The sequence below is a fragment of the Delphinus delphis genome, chromosome 18, assembly GCF_949987515.2.
Source record: "Delphinus delphis chromosome 18, mDelDel1.2, whole genome shotgun sequence".
Taxonomy (NCBI): Eukaryota; Metazoa; Chordata; class Mammalia; order Artiodactyla; family Delphinidae; genus Delphinus; species Delphinus delphis.
This window is the reverse complement of record NC_082700.1, coordinates 21157499-21174188: the sequence shown is the minus strand read 5'-3', so window position 1 is coordinate 21174188 and position 16690 is coordinate 21157499. Positions and strand designations below refer to the sequence as shown.

The 16690-nt window shown below is 41.5% G+C and overlaps 1 protein-coding gene across 4 annotated transcripts in view; it reads left to right on the top strand.

Annotated features, from left to right (window-relative positions):
• Positions 1 to 15578, top strand: part of SLC25A30 (solute carrier family 25 member 30) — a 104799-nt gene extending 89221 nt beyond the window's left edge. For 2 of the 4 annotated variants that reach the window (XM_059995467.1, XM_059995468.1), the window contains exons 4-10: positions 1906 to 2000; positions 2921 to 3006; positions 4792 to 4887; positions 5579 to 5703; positions 7005 to 7143; positions 8501 to 8581; positions 9517 to 11875. In XM_059995467.1, coding sequence (XP_059851450.1) covers positions 1906 to 2000; positions 2921 to 3006; positions 4792 to 4887; positions 5579 to 5703; positions 7005 to 7143; positions 8501 to 8581; positions 9517 to 9558 — 664 coding nt within the window. In that variant the 3' untranslated portion in view covers positions 9559 to 11875. Of the gene's footprint in view, positions 1 to 1905; positions 2001 to 2920; positions 3007 to 4791; positions 4888 to 5578; positions 5704 to 7004; positions 7144 to 8500; positions 8582 to 9516; positions 11877 to 14758 lie in introns of those variants that run through there. The other 2 variants (XM_059995466.2, XM_059995469.2) reach the window with 2 other exon arrangements.
• Positions 15579 to 16690: the final 1112 nt, after the last annotated feature.

Genomic DNA, 16690 nt, shown 5'->3' with positions numbered 1-16690 from the left:
GCTCAGGGAGGAGACGGCTGCAAGCAGGACAAAGAGTGGACCATAGCAAATACTGGAAAGACAGAGAGGCTTTATAAGATGCTGATTGAAAAGCATCATTTAATTTAGCTACAGAGATGTCCCTTGGGCCCCTTTTGGTGAGGGGGCTATTGATGAAGAGGGTGGAAGGAAGCCGCATTGCAATCTGAGAAGGAGGTGGGAAGTGTGGCAGAAGAGCCTGCGAGTATGAATGCCACAGGGTGGTTTTGGGGTGGGGAGGGTCCTGGAGGAGGGAGAGGGAATAAATGGAACAGGGCCCCCAGGGAGGTGGGAGATGAGCTCCAGCAACCCTGGAGGATGCTTACAGAGGCCACATTTCACCAGGTGCTTTGTCCTGAGAAAGGAAAGCCCTCCCATTATAATGTGAATGGGCAAATAGAACTCCGTGTGTTTTCATTGAGGATAAATATGAGGGGCTGAGCTATCACTTAGGGAACTAATAACTTGCACACATTTAACTGAACCCATATACACACACCACACACACACACACACACATATACATATGTTTTATTTTTTGTTCCACTGTGTGGCTTGTGGGAGCTTAGTTCCCCGACCAGGGATTGAACCTGGGCCCTTGGCATTGAAAGAGTGCCTAGTCCTAACCACTGGACTGCCAGGGAACTCCCAAGAACCCACCTTTTTTTTTTTTTAATTTTTATTTATTTATTTTTGGTTGTGTGTGGGCTTTCTCTAGTTGTGGCGAGCCGGGGCTACTCTTCATTGCGGTGCGTGGGCCTCTCATTGCGGTGGCCTCTCCTGCCGCGGAGCATGGGCTCCAGGTGCGCGGGCCTCAGCAGCCGTGGCACACAGGCTCAGCAGCTGCAGCCCGCGGGCTCCAGAGCGCAAGCTCAGCAGTCGTGGCTCACGGGCCGAGCCGCTCCGTGGCACGTGGGATCCTCCCGGACCAGGAATCGAACCCGTGTCACCTGCATTGGCAGGCCGACTCCCATCCACTGCGCCACCAGGGAAGTCCCAGAACCCACCTTTATAAAAAAATTTTTTTTAACTTTTTTCTTAAAATATTTTTAAATTAATTACTTATTTTTTTTAATTTAATTTTTATTTATTTTTGGCTGTGTTGGGTCTTTGTTGCTGTGCGCGGGGTTTCTCTAGTTGCAGCAAGCTGGGGCTACTCTTCATTGCAGTGCGTGGACTTCTCATCGCGGTGGCTTCTTTTTTTTTTTTTGCGGTACGCGGGCGTCTCACTGTTGTGGCCTCTCCAGGCTCCGGACGCGTAGGCTTACAGGTCACGGCTCACGGGCCCAGCCGCTCCGCGGCATGTGGGATCTTCCCGGACCGGGGCACGAACCCGCGTCCCCTGCATCGGCAGGCGGACTCTCAACCACTGCGCCACCAGGGAAGTCCCTATTTATTATTTAGTTTGTTTATTTTTGGCTGCGTCGGGTCTTAGTTGCAGCATGCAGGATCTTTGTTGAGGCACGCTGGATCTTTCGTTGTAGTGCACGGGCTTCTCTCTAGTTGCAGCGTGCAGGCTCCAGGGCACGTGAGCTCTGTAGTTTGCAGCACACGGGCTCTAGTTGAGGTGCGAGAGCTCAGTAGTTGTGGCACTAGTGCTCTAGTTGAGGTGCGTGAGCTTAGTTGCCCCACAGCCTGTGGGATCTTAGTTCCCTGACCCTGGATCGAACCCACGTCCCCTGCATTGTAAGGCGGATTCTTTACCGCTGGACCACCAGGGGAGTCCTCCACCTATATTTTTGCTGGATTTTAAACTCTTAAGAAATCTGTCTTAGTGTAGTTTGATTGTGGAAGGCAGATACGTGATTACGTCTCCTGTGTGTGTCTTCTAGAGGATTTTAAGTGGTTTTTTAGATTTTTTTGTCCCTTTGCCCATTGGTTTGGCAGGATTGCTCCTGCGATGTTGCGCCAGGCTTCCTATGGCACCATCAAGATAGGCGCCTACCAGAGCTTGAAGCGGTTATTTGTCGAGCGCCCGGAAGGTGAGTGGGGAATTCTCTTTCCACTTACGGACAGGAGGTGGGTTGTTTGTCTTTTTGTTCAAGTGGTTTGGGATCGATTTTCTTATTTGTGTCTTTACTACTGTGGAGGAGAACTTTGGGTTGGGTGTAAAATCTAAATGAATTATACTTGCTTGTATAAATAAGCAAGTTGGATATCAGCTGAATTTAGGGGGGCAACAGAGCTATCTTACAAACGTCTTAATGAGTTGTCCTTGTTTCCACAATGTCCAGACTAGAGGGTATGTTGTTGTAGTTCTAGCCCACTTAAAATTCTCTACAATCATAGGAATTATCACCTATTTTTCAGGAAAGCAGTGACTACATTTTCTTAGTATTAAGAGCTCTGAGTTCTGATGTTCTCTTGCTGGTTGATTATTCGACTTTGCTTTAATCCCTACAAGTTTCTGTCTTTTTTACAAAGAGATAAGCACTAGTCACTGTTCTATGAGCGCAGTGAGCCAGGAGCAAAGATGTTTGAGAAGTGCTTCAGTACATTTCAAATTAAATATGTGTGATGTGCTTTAAAATTTTATCTCCACCTTATCTCATAGGAGGGTATCTTTTATTCTCCTACCAGTTGGTGTACGACCTCGTCTTAATTACAGTGGTCTGTACTTACACACAGATGTGAATTATGGTTCACTTCCATGATGATTCCCATGGTTACTCTTGCGTGATAGTTCACATTCCTTTTTAGGTGTCAAGAAATTTTGCTGAGCAAAATCCCTTCAGCCAGCAAAATCCCTAATCCTTTGAAAATTACTTGATTCATTAAGCATGTATTTCTTTCGTCTCTTAAATGAACAAGTGATGTGTAAGTGAATTACACCTATACATGAGTTACTCATATGAAGAGTCCTGTACATACGAAGAATCAAATAATATGTCTTTGTTTGCAGATGAAACCCTGCTGATAAATGTGGTCTGTGGAATTCTCTCTGGAGTCATATCCTCAACCATTGCTAATCCAACTGATGTTTTGAAAGTAAGCAGTGCTATCTAGGTCTTACAGGCACACGCCGCATTTTCTTATTGTAATCAACGTACAGATAATGAAAATCTGTGAATGTAACATATACTGTGTATGTGTGAATCTTTACAGTTTTAGTGCCGTGAAGACTCAGAAACATGCACTAGGTGGATTTCCCAGTGATACAGATAAGCTCACAAGTAGGACCCATTTTTGGAGACTTTGGAGGTTTTGGTGATTAACCAGAAAAAAGAAAATTAGGCTTAGATGCATTTGAATTTCATTTTTCATTGAAAATCTCCCTTGTTTTTATTGGTTCATTAAAATAGATGGGCTGTTGGGAATTTCCCGTTGGTCCAGTGGTTAGGACTTGGCACTTTCACTGCTGAGGGTGCGGGTTCAGTCCCTGGTCCGGGAACTAAGATCTCGAAAGCCACACGACGCAGCCAAAAAATGAAAACTAAAATAAAATAGATGGACTGCAAGCTTTACAGCAGTCTAGGCAGCTTGTTGGTGACCGTTTCTGAAGGCGTTACGTTTTCCACTAATTTGATTTCAGGAAATAGTAATGAAAATATTTACATAACTACAATTAGACATAACGCATTAGATGACCTTATCAACAATACCAGGGATACAGCCTCCTTAAATCCTTTTTGTAATAAGGCAAGGGACTAACTAATTAAAGAAAATCAAAATCAGGTGTGAGTTATTGGTCACACCCTCTGAAGATATTCCTTTCCTTCCTTCATTCTTTTTCTTTCCCCCATTATTTAAGCAGCATTCACTGTGCTTCTGCCTTGCACCAGTTGGTGTGCTATATGCTTAGAATCCAAAAGTGAGTCAGGCAAGGACCCCGCCTTCAGCTTTCAGTCTAACAGGAGATTCTGACAACATCAACATTGCATGCAGCAGGGTGTTGGGTGCACTACAGTTACACGCGGTGTGAATAGAAGGACCAGGCCCTTTTGCCTTGAGTTTACCCTGTGCTGGGGTAGAATTGCTAGAGAAGAATATCCGCACTCCTGTTAACCTCTTAAAGCTGTATCAGGGCTGTGGAAAGGCGGTTCCTGCATTTTGTTTTCTCACGTTAGCCTGGCAGTAACAGTTCTCTGTAGAATTAGAGGGTAATGCATGTGCTCCCTAAACCAAAATAAGGTACCAGTTTTTTAGTGAGAAGTCCCTTTTTATTCTTAAAAATGCAGAGCTACATCAAACATTATTTTTATGTTGGAATATTGGTCATGTGAATTCCATGGCGGTTGTGAAGTTCACTTGTAAGTTCCCGTGTAACAGAGTGTGAGGGACATCACACGGCCATCCTTTGGCCAGCACGTCTGTGTACCTTAGGGTTTGGCTGGTTGGAAATAATAGGGCTTGGAGTAACTAATTTAAGAAATGTGCTTACCAATGCTTAGTGCTGCCAGGTACACTGGATACTCATAAATTATGATAAATCTTTAGAATTAACCATGATATTCTCTCTTTCCTACTTAGTAACCTAGAGGGAGATATGCCATTTTCTTTCCTTTTTAAAAGACTATTTAAAAAAAATTTCTTTTTGACACTTAACGAGCTACTGCATGCAAGACTGGACTCTACTAGATGCTTTTTGTTGATTCTAAAGTGCCTAAGAACCAATCCTGATAAATTTAAACTAGCATTGTAGTAATAGTTATATGACAGTTTTTTTTCTTTTAATGATCACTAAACAACAAATTGAATTTTTTTTTTTTTTTTAAGTCTGCATTTGTGGAGAAACATGCTAGTTTCTTTCTCACGTTAGTCTTTAATTTCTAGATTCGGATGCAAGCACAAAATAGCTCCCTTCAAGGAGGAATGATAGGCAACTTCATTCACATTTACCAGCAAGAGGGAACAAGAGGACTTTGGAAGGTAAGCTTCAAAAACAGACCCAACTGACTTAGTTCTTCCCATTTTTAAAAAAAGTTATTTTTCCTATTTTTATTATTTTATTTAATCCAAATGGTATAATGGAGTAAAGGAAGAAGAATGACATCTGCCCTTGAAGAGGTCTTCTTCCTTAATTTTCTTAATCTGTAAAAGTGAAAATGTCATGATTTTACATAAGGAGTATGTCGTGATTTTAAAGTACCTTTCGGAAAATTCATATATAAGAAATTCTGTGAGGGTTGAATACTTGATTTGTTTGCTTTTTTTCCCCCTAAGTTCTTATGGAGAAGAGGTTATAGTTACATTGGATTTTTTTGATCTGTATGGTTTCATGGCTCTTAAGTGAAGACTGTTAGGCAAGCGCTGGTATGGAATGCTATTTCCTAGTATTCTAGGGACTGTCATCTCATAGATTAGACCCTAAAGGTCATCCAGTCCGATCCTCTCCATACATACAAGGAAACCGGAAGCTCTGAGAGGTGACTCGTCCTGGTCAAGGTCGTACAGTTAGTGCCAGAATCAGAATTAGACTTTGGGGTTTCTGACTTCTTACCGTCTGCATTTTTCTACTCTTTCACTCTACATTTCTACCTACCAGCAGGAAAATGTAAAAATTGGCCATAGTTTGTAGGGGAGACATGTCTGACTTGTTATTATTGATATTTTTACCCAGGGCGTGTCCCTTACTGCTCAGAGGGCCGCTATTGTTGTTGGTGTGGAGCTGCCGGTCTACGACCTCACCAAGAAGCATCTTATTCTCTCGGGCTTGATGGGAGACACTGTGTATACCCATTTCCTGTATGTTTATGGATTTTAAAAAAATTAATATTTTAGGTATGCATGAGCTTAGGGTAGAACTTTGCTGCAAATTTATAGACATTTTAAAGAAAGTTTATTATAAAATATTATATTCTCATATTTGAAAAATTATAATACGGAAGTAAACCAGGAAAAAGTATGTCCTTACAGCTTTACGTAGGTAGCCATTGTTAACTGTTTGCTTATGTACCTTCAGGTGTTTTCTATGCATATGCAAATATGTCTACGAAAGTATATTACATGTGCTTTATTATACAGCTACGATCATGCTTGGCATTCTCTTGCTTGCTTTTTATTTTTATATTTTTTTATTTTTCTGCTTTATTGAGGTATAATTGGCAAGTAGAATTGTAAGATACTTAAAGTGCACAATATGGTTAGATACACGTATGCATTATGAAATGATTACCCTCATCGAGTTAATTAACACATCCATCATTTTATGTCTGTGTGAAAACATTTAAATTCTACTCTCGTAGCAAAATTAAATTATATATAATACTGTGTTGTCAACCATAATCACCGTGTTATACATTAGATCCTCAGACCTTATTCATCTCATAACTGACATTTTTGTACGCTTTTACCAACTTCTTCCCAACCCCAAGCTCTGGTAGCCACTTTTTGACTCTCTGTTTCTATGACATTTGGCCGTTTCGGAGACTGTTCTGATTCTTATGTGCTAATGACATCTACTGGGTGGAGGCCAGCGAGCTGCTAAACATCTTACAGTGCACAGGACAGACATCCACAACAAAGAGTTCTCTGTTCCAAAATGTTAGTAGTGCTGAAGTTGTGAAACCCTACTCTGTGTCAGTTGATACCAGGGCTGGTCTATGGTAGTCTTGTGACTGAAAGTTTAGTAGAACCCAGGGCCCTGGTGGGCATCACATTACAGTGAGGAAATTTTTTCTCTGATCTCTAAGAGCAATGTAGTTATGAGATGGCTAAAATTACTCTGATGCCTATTTGTAGGTGAATAGATAGATGCAATAGATCGTCCTTGGAGGACATTCCTTCCTGTTTCTATGATTCGTTGACATTCCAGAACCTCAAAAGTATTCTTAGCCGAGGCTGGAATTTATAAGCCAGTATAAACAATGCTGGTGTTTAAGAAGTCTGTGCAGCTCTTTAGATAAGGGCCTCATTCTCATATATTCCATCTTGTTACCTGTTACTTTAACCTAGTTTGGGAGGAGGCTGTTTCCTGCCCTTGATAGTAGGGGCTGCAGCTCAGGGGTATTAAACTTTTTATTTTTCAAACGGTCTCTTCTTTATAGCTCAAGCTTCACCTGTGGGCTGGCGGGGGCCCTGGCCTCAAACCCTGTTGATGTGGTGAGAACACGTATGATGAATCAGAGAGTCCTTCGAGATGGCAGATGCCCTGGCTACACAGGTTCCCTGGATTGCTTGTTACAGGTGAGCGGGGATGTCCATCTGTACGCTGTTGTGAATGCCTTTCGTGGCTCATTGGCTTCCACGTTGCCTTCTGAAGAGTTTCTTTTCAGGATTTAAAAACACAAGGATTTAGAGCCTGACGAACCTGTGATTCTGTCATTTGTAATCGTGTGACTTTGGTCAAGGTACAGACTCTACACCTCGGTTTCCTCACAAGTGAAATGGGACAATAAATAATAGTACCTACATCACAGGATTATTATAAAAATCATTGAGATCATACCTACAAAATAGCACAGTGCCTGGAGTAATGTTAGGTAGAAACATCATATACATTTATAATAATAAGTATAGACATAATAATAAAACCTTGTTAGTATAATAATAAGGGACACTGGTGAAGTAAGCACATTTATTTAAGTTAGTCTTCAACATTCTAGTGGATTGCTTCAATCCGTGAAACAGGCCCCCAAATATATATTTGTATTTATATTTATTTAACCAACGGAGTATCTGAATTTTGAGGGCTAAAATAACTAAGACGAGTGATGCTCTAAAGTCTTGAGATGGTACAGAGTTTTTGCCACACAGGGGCTAATGTTTTAAATACAAAATCTAAATGAATATTTAGAAATGAAAGTTCATTTTTCTTATATCTCTGCTCTGCTGTGAAGCGTGAGAAAATAGTCATATTTCCTGTGATTGTAGTAGAACTGTGTCTCCTTCCAGAATGTATCACCTTCCTGTTGAGTCAAACTGGAATGAACATCCTTCATTCAGACATCTCTCAAAGGAACACATGAATCTTAACCTTAATTCTCAGTTTAAATAATTGGGCCTACTGTTCCTGCGTAGATGAAAGTTTGTGACTGTCTCCCCTGCTGGGTTGCCGGCAGCCAAAGATGAGGGACCACGTTTGTGGTTGCTGTTTACCGGCGTGATGCTGGCGCATCCCTAGACTTCAAATATTGCTTTAATGAAGCAAAGACACTTAATGTTATCTATCCAACAACATGAAATAGTGGTACTCTGAATTACGTCTTTACTGCCATTGCCTCCTTTTTTTATTTCTGACCTGCTGTAAGCCCACATGGCAAGGAGGCAATAGACTCTAGTTGGAATTAAATCTCATTTCTTATCCAACTGCTGTTTGCTTTGGGTGTGGGATAGTTTGGTACAGAGTCTTTGTCTTCACCTATGCAGAAACCTTTAAAGAAAGAAGAGAGGCAGTGGGCAATGATTTCTTAGATAGTCCTTCCAAATAGAATTTTGTTTTTAAGAAAAATGTATCAGTTCAGTCTGGCTACTAATTATTAATGCATATTTGACATAATTGGAAAGTTGGACGTTAACTTTTTTCCCCCCTCCCTTATAACAGACATGGAAGAATGAAGGGTTTTTTGCTCTATATAAAGGGTTTTGGCCAAATTGGTTGAGACTTGGTCCTTGGAATATTATTGTATCCTTTTCTGTTGGAGTAGATCTGAAAAAAGATACAGCTGAAGAATGTTGTTTATATAAACTGTCATGTTATTAATTAGAATTTAGAAGTAGGTTCTTATTCTGTTCCTCTGATTCAAGAAATAACTATTCAGTTTCTTTTTCAGGAGGTATAAAGTCTCTGCTAGGCACTGTGAAACGTGGCTTAATGGTGGTGATATTGAAAGGCAATGGTAGCAATAAAAACTTTTCTTTAGACTCTGCTCTAGGAGCTGAGAGTGTTTATGATTTCCGAGAGAGGAGAGACAAGGATTTATTCACTTGTTTATTTTTTCAGTCCCTAGCCACCCTTGGGAAGGATGTGGCTTGGCAGCCGTGTTCTAGAATGCTTATTTCAGAGAGCGCCTAAGGACAGACAGGAATCAGCCCCAGAATTACTTGGCTGACTAGCACTTTTCCCTCTATGCCAAAGTGGGAGGCAGGAAGGAAGAGACAGTTCATTAGAAATGAAAGGACAGAATTATAAAGCAGGGGATGTCAGTTTGCACCATCCTTGTTTATCTGCGCCTCCCTCCCAGGCAAGCTTGCCTACTGGCAGCCCTAGAGGAGAACTCCCCGAGGTTGCTCTTTCTCTTTCTCACAGAATTTACTGTTCTGTGAAGTCTTCCTAAAAGTCAGAAAAGCTAGCAGTGTGGATGTAATCTTAGAAGCTTTTGGAGCTGATGCAGGGGATTTATGTGTCTCCATTGTGGTCTGTCTCTTCCAAGCTGATCTTGGGAAGGTTAATGGGGAGATCTCTTGGGGTGCTTGAGGGTGGAGCCCCTCATGTTTAATCATGTCCATGGCATGTGGTCTGCCCAGAAATATTTGTTAGGAGGTGTGCTATTCGTGGGTCTGTTTTGATGCGTTAGGGTTAAGATGGCATAAAATGTCAGCCTTAACTAATACCTGCAGTTCTTTGTGACATATGAGCAGTTGAAGAAATTGGATTTGTGACAAGTCAAGACTGCATGAGACATCCCGCTGAAAATGCTCACGTCTGAAATAGCGAAGCTTCCTGTCTTTCCCACTGCTTCTCACTGCTTGGCCCGCCACAGATTCTGAGGTGTGAGCAACAGGTGAAGACTGGGTTAGCTCGGATTGCTGTGTCCTGGCATTGGACGCTCTGCACCAGATGTTTAATGGCATAGACTGTAACATCCAGACACTAGTCCTTACCATTCAAGTGCCCTTCGACATCAAAGATAACATGAAATGCATGTTTCTTGCTAAAGAAAACTTGCATGAAGATCAGGAACTGTGGACTGATTCCCTCAGGGGAGAATAACTCCTGATGCATCTCAGCTCATAGCTGAGACTCCCAGACTGTTCGAAAGAAGCTCTTCGGAACCATGGAATGAATAGAGCCTCCAAGAGGGTGTTATTGTTCCTGAACTTCTGGGGGGGCTTTGGCTTCGTGTCTGCTGAAGAAATTCACACATGGAGGCCTGGTATACCCCAGGTATAAACAGTGCAGGATATAGATCCCTGGAATATTGCACTGCTTTCTAATTTCCAATTTTGGCAGGACCTTTCACTTATAATAAGTGATTTTTAAGCCTTTGACCACTTGACCTTTGTGAGGAATTGTTACAAAGCATTAATATCAAAACTCATGATGGTGTGATAGGTTGGCTTGGAAGGTGGCAAAGTCTGTGCTGGTGGGAGGTGTTATTAATCTACTTGGGTTCTGTCTTAAGTCATGTTTGTAATTTGCTCTGTGATTTTAGCAAAGTTTCTATTTCCCAATCTGTAAAATGGGGATAATAACATCTATTGATATTGAGGGTCAGGTGAAGAAGATAGTAGCTGCTACTACTTGACTTGTAGGATTAGTGTGTTTACATCATGCTGTCATACAGCCATCATCCCAGAATAAATGGTCCGTGTGTATGGAAGAGAGTCATTTTATCATGGGCTTCTCCTGAGTGAGATCGTTTGTTAAAAGCCTTGTGCAAGAAAGAGGTTAAGGTTTTATTACATTTTCTGTAGCAAAATGTTGCAAGTGAATCAAAGAGTTGATTTTTTTCCCCAGATTTCCCGGGTTTTACTTTAGTTCTGGTCACATTTGTCAAAATACTTCCTGTCTTGGACTTCCTAATCAGTTTGGAATGAAAATACTTGCTTGAAATTCGAAAGGTGTTTTTTTGTGTGTGTGCCTGTTTATCTGGAGTCTGATAAGAGGTATATAATGTCTTCCTTCTTCTAAAGACAGGATATCATTCTTCTTTTTCATCTTCATCTTATTCTTTTCAAAATAAAAAGTGATTCTCAGAGCCCCACGATCTTTACCCTTCTAGAAGACAGCCCCAGGAAAGGGACGATATTGAATATTTACTTGGGTACCTTCGGTTCCACCCTTTGAGAGTAACATTAAATACATACTCCCTGTGGCCTCCAGGACAGACACCTCTGCAGTATATGCAGGTTCCCAGTGGGTCCAGCCCCTGGGCTGCTTCCTCCCTTGAAGCAGGATGGAAGGCACGCATGTTTTTCTTGGGGATTGGGCAGTTTTGCTCCCAGTCACCTTGACCTTGCCTTCTTTGAAAAAGATTTTGTGAAGCAGAATTTTAGTTCCAAAAGTAAGAGCTAAGTCAAGAAAGGAGGAGGTCAGAAGGGCAGGTAGGTGTTGATTGCTTCAAGGCTCAGATGGAAGCCCAGTTCTCCCTGACCAGTTCTGGACATGACTCTGGAGAGCTGAGCCCGTTCAGGCCTCGCCCCTCGTACTGGACCATATCTTCAGAGAGCAGATTATTCTTCTTCTTACTAAAACATTCCATTGATATGGTAAGGGCTTTCTATAGAAAGCCTTTTTCACTTTTGAATTCCTTGAGTTTAAAGGATGACTTTTTATGAGCCACTCTTTTTTTTTTTTAACGTAGAAAACATGTTAAGTGTACATATAATTCCTAAAACAGTAGAAGCAAGTTCATTTTGAAGACAATGTAAAGATTGAATGTCATGCAATATTGATTATATCACTTTATTCAAAAATGTACATGTTCATACCAGGATGAAAGGAAAGCCAAACCTCACTGTAAAAGGTAAGTGTGTGTTTGTTTTTTTATAAATTTATTAATTTTATTTATTTAGTTTTGGCTGTGTTGAGTCTTCGTTGCTGCGCGCGGGCTTTCTCTAGTTGTGGTGAGCGGGGCCTACTGTTCATTGTGGTGCTCAGGCTTTTCATTGCGGCAGCTTCTCTTGTTGTGGAGCACGGGCTCTAGGTGCGCGGGCTTCAATAGTTGTGGCACGCGGGCTCAGTAGTTGTGGCTCGCGGGCTCTAGAGCTCAGGCTCAGTAGTTGTGGCGCACGGGCTTAGTTGCTCCGCAGCATGTGGGATCTTCCCGGACCAGGGCTCGAACCCGTGTCCCCTGCACTGGCAGGCGGATTCTTAACCACTGCACCACCAGGGAAGCCTAGTAAGCATGTATTTAAGACGAAAATGTAGTATTTCTTCAGTGCAGGTTTATTAAATACCTTATAGAACAGAGTCTTAACTTGTTTTGATTTTTTTTCTGCTTCTTGAAAGAGTAATGCAGTTGTTGAAGCTTCTAACGAAGAAAGAAACTTGAAGAACTGGGAGACTTGGTCCCCTTGTTTCCAGGGCCATGACTACAAGTCATCCATCCCCTTGGGTATCGCTACATGTGGCAAAGGGATTTTTAGCTTTGAAAACCAAAATGACGAAAGTGGATTTTTTTGTTTGCTTGTGGGTTTGTGTAATCATTGATGCTAAGTGTTGGCGGATTGTTATATAAAAAATGGCTTCTTTTCTCCGTATTTATTCATGTACGAGAAATAGTGTATATTATATAAAGGCTATAAAAGTTTTCATAAGCCTTTATATTTTGAGCTCTTTATATAAACATTGTTGGAATATGTGGCATAAACTGGTTTCAGTATTTAATAAACTGGAGTAATATATAATAGTAAAAAATGCTCCGTGGTTATTTCAGATGAATAGAAACGTTTAAACAGAGATAAGCGGCAAAGCGTCCAGGAGGCTGGAGTAGAAATAGGATTCGTGAAAGTGGCCACAGACATTCCTCTCTGCTTAGAGAAGTTGTTGGGATCATCTTACTAATTGCCTAGAGACCTGTGTGACCTCCCAGTCTATGAAACACTCTGCACCTCAGTAGAGGCCAGTGAATTCGGTTCGTGGGCTTGCTGGGCAAGGCACCTTGTAGATTCAGAACACCAGTGGTACGCCATCAGTGCCTTGAAATTCCAGGACCCCTCAGTCCTTCTTCTAGCATCTGGTGTTGGCTAGAGGCGGAGCCGGGATCCTTGGTTAACTGTGGGCCAGGCAGAGATACCTCTGGTTGGTATAAAACAGCCAGTGAATGAAATGCAAACCTGGTTCATTATTTTTTTTATTTGAAAATGTTTTCAAGGTGCCTGTCTTAATGTTTGAGTTAAAACACAGTGGTCTATTGAAAAAACAGAATTGGCAAAAAGAGGGAGCCTTAAATGCCTGGAGAACTCATGTCCCACTGGATTAGCGCACCTGTTAGAAGCATTAGGCATGAAATCCAGGCTACTTTTTTTTTTTTTTGGCCACATTGGGTCTTTGCTGCTTCGCATGGGCTTTCTCTAGTTGCGGCGAGCGGGGGCTACTCTTCATTGAGGTGCGTGGGCTTCTCATTGCGGTGGCTTCTCTTGTTGCGGAGCATGGGCTCTAGGTGCGTGGGCTTCAGTAGTTGTGGCACGCGGGCTCAGTAGTTGTGGCTCGAGGGTTGTAGAGCGCAGGTTCAGTAGTTGTGGTGCACAGGCTTAGTTGCTCCGCGGCATGTGGGATCTTCCCGGACCAGGGATCGAACCCGTGTCCCCTGCGTTGGCAGGCAGATTCTTAACCATTGCGCCCCCAGGGAAGTCCCAGGCTATTTAATTTTAAATGGACAGCTGAGAAAAACTGATGGTAAAGTTTTGATAGATTACAAGTATCTCCAGCCTGCAGCAAAGCATGGGACTATAAGACAAAGGCATGGATAAATCTGTTTATTGAAAGCTTGATGCAAATCATGTAACCAAGAGCAAAAAACTGGAAACTCCCTATGTCTATATGTCCCTTGCTGAAATAATAATCTATACAGTGGCTTATCACATGGCTCATGAGAAGAATGAGTTACGTCTCAGCCTGCTGACCTGGGAAGATGTCCATGATATGCTATCAGGTAGGAAAAAGTTGAGATGCAAACTTCTTGGTGTATCATGAACGCAACTCTTAGGGAAAAAAAAGCATAAACTTATGTAAGGAGGGAATGGATATAAAGGTTGTGTATTAGGGTTCTCCAGGGAAAAACAGATCAGTGGGCTGAGTGTGTGTGCCCACACATGATTCATTTTACGGAACAGACTTATGTGATTGTGGAGGCTGGCAAGTCTAAAATCTGTAGGGCAGTTGGGCCAGCAGACTGGAAACTCAGGCAGGTGTTTGTCTTTGTTGTTTTTTGGGCTGTGCCGCATGGCTGGTGGGACTTTTAGTCCCGCCCCCCGCAACCAGGGAGCGAACCCAGGCCACGGTAGTGAAAGTTCTGACAACTGGACCGCCAGGGAATTCCCTCTCTTTTAGTCTTGAGTCAGAATTCCTTCTCTGGGAAATCAGTTTTTCCCTCCTAAGATCTTTAACTGATTGAATGAGGCACACGCATATTATGGAGTGTAATCTTAAAAGTCAGCTGATGGTAGATGTTATTCAGGGCTACCAATACCTTCATGGCAACACCTAGACCTGTGTTTGCCATACAACTGGGCACTGTGGCCGGGTCAGATTGACACAAAATTTTGCCATCACAGGATAGAAAATTATTAATATTTTCTTTATGCATAATTGTATTGGTTGGTTTGAAAACTGATATTCTGCTGTTGAAAACAAAATCTTAAAAAGGACTAGCTTGGAATATAGATGTCCAAGTGACATCTAAGTGAAGGGAATTGGGGGGAAAGTGAGAGTTGCAGTATATATAATATTCTACTTATATTTTAACTATACTGTGTTTCTAAAAGTATACTAAATGTCAAACATAAAATTGAGCTGAAAGTTTAAATGGGAAACTTTTGCTGTTTATTTCAGTTTTTAACTACTTCTTTAGTTCCTCAATGAACTTAATACTTCTATAATTAAGAAGTTTTTTAACTTTTTGTGTTTTTTTGACAGTGAGGAGAAACCTCTAGAAGAGTGGTGTATCATGTGGAATACATACTTAGCCTCCGAACTCCTGGAGTATTTTATATAATTATTAATCTCCCTCTTACATACTGATTTTCAAATTATGTTTGTTTTCATTGCGTCATGTGGTAGAGTGACAACTACATTTTCATTTAAGAGGTTTTGCTTCATCAATTATAATCTTGCAAATATATTTCTGAAACACCCCACAATTCTTTACGGAAAGAGAAGCTGACTAAATATAAGCTGTTACCTCTGTCCACTGAATGTATGTGTGAGAGTTCCAATGATTCTAGACTTAAAAGGAGTCTGCATCTTACAGTTAATGCCTGGGTTACGAACATCCAAAAACTGTTTTATCTTGAATTGCATCACTATTTAACCTCTTTTTTTGGCCTGTGCAGCATGCGGAATCTTAGTTCCCCGACCAGGGATCGAACCCGTGCCGCCTGCAGTGGAAGTGCAGAGTCCTAACCACTGGACCGCCAGGGAATTCCTTCATCACTTTTTTAATTTGCTGCACTGTTTTGTGCTTTTTTAGCATAATAATTTGCGCAGAGTAGATAATACCAAAAATACTTGCCGTGTCAAATGGAAGCAACTTACTAAGATTTGCTCATTACTTCTGGGATTCTTATGTAATAAATGTGACCTTAAGGTCACCAAGGAGTCTGAGAATTGGGTTGAGATCACTGCATGTAGTATTTCCTACTGACTGCCTGATTTACCCAGTTTCTCTTATGACACTCAAAATCTCTGTCAGCTAGTGTTCAGTTCAGGCTGATATTAATTTTTTTAAAATTGTGGTAAGATATTCATTTAAAAATTTACCATTTTAACCTTTTTTTTTTTTTTTAAATTTATTATTCTTATTTATTTATTTTTGGCTCAGTAGTTGTGGCATGTGGGCTTAGTCGCTCCACAGCATGTGGGATCTTCCTGGACCAGGGCTCAAACCCATGTCCCCTGCGTTGGCAGGTGGAGTCTTAACCACTGCGCCATCAGGGAAGCCCCCCATTTTAACCATTTTTAAGTGTACAGTTTTGTGACATTAAGTGCACCACCATCCATCCCCATAACTTTTCATCTTGTGGGACTGAACTCTATATCCATTAAATAAGCAGTCCCCGTTTTCTCTCCTCCTCCCAGCCCCTGGCAACTCCCATTCTACTTTCAGTCTCTAGGATGTCCTCAGGGTTCATCCATGTTTTAGCGTATTGCGGAATTTCCTTTTATTTAAGGCTGAATAATAATTCTGTTATACCTTTATGCCACAGTTTGCTTATTCATTCATCCGTTGGTGGACGCTTGGGCTGTTTGCATGTTTTAGCTGTTGTAAATAATGCTGCTGTAAATATGAGTGTATGAATATCTCTTTGAGACTCTGCTTTCAGTCCTTTTGATCATATACCCAGAAGTGGAATTGCTGGGTCATACGGTAATTCTATTTTTAATTTTTTGAGGAGCTGCATACTGTTTTCCACACCGATTGTACTGGTTTACATTCTCACCAGTGGTGCGTAAGGGTTCCACTTCTACATCCTTGCTAACACTTGTTTGCTATTTGATAGTAACCATCCTAATGGATGTGAGGTGGTATCGCATTGTAGTTCTGATTTGCATTTCCCTAATAATTAGTGATGTTGAGCATCTTTTGCTGTTCTTATTGGCCATTTGTATATCTTCTATGCAGAAATGTCTACTCAAGTTCTTTACTTGTTATTTTAAATTTATTATTAACCCCTCTAGTCATTTCGTTTTTTTAATATTTCTTTTTTTTTTTTTGGCTGCGTCGGGTCTTAGTTGCGGCAGGCAGGATCTTCGTTGTGGTGCTTGGGCTCCTCGTTGCAGCACGTGGGCTTCTCTCTAGTTGTGGCGCACGGGCTCCAGAGCGTGGGGGCTCTCTTGTGGCCCACGTGC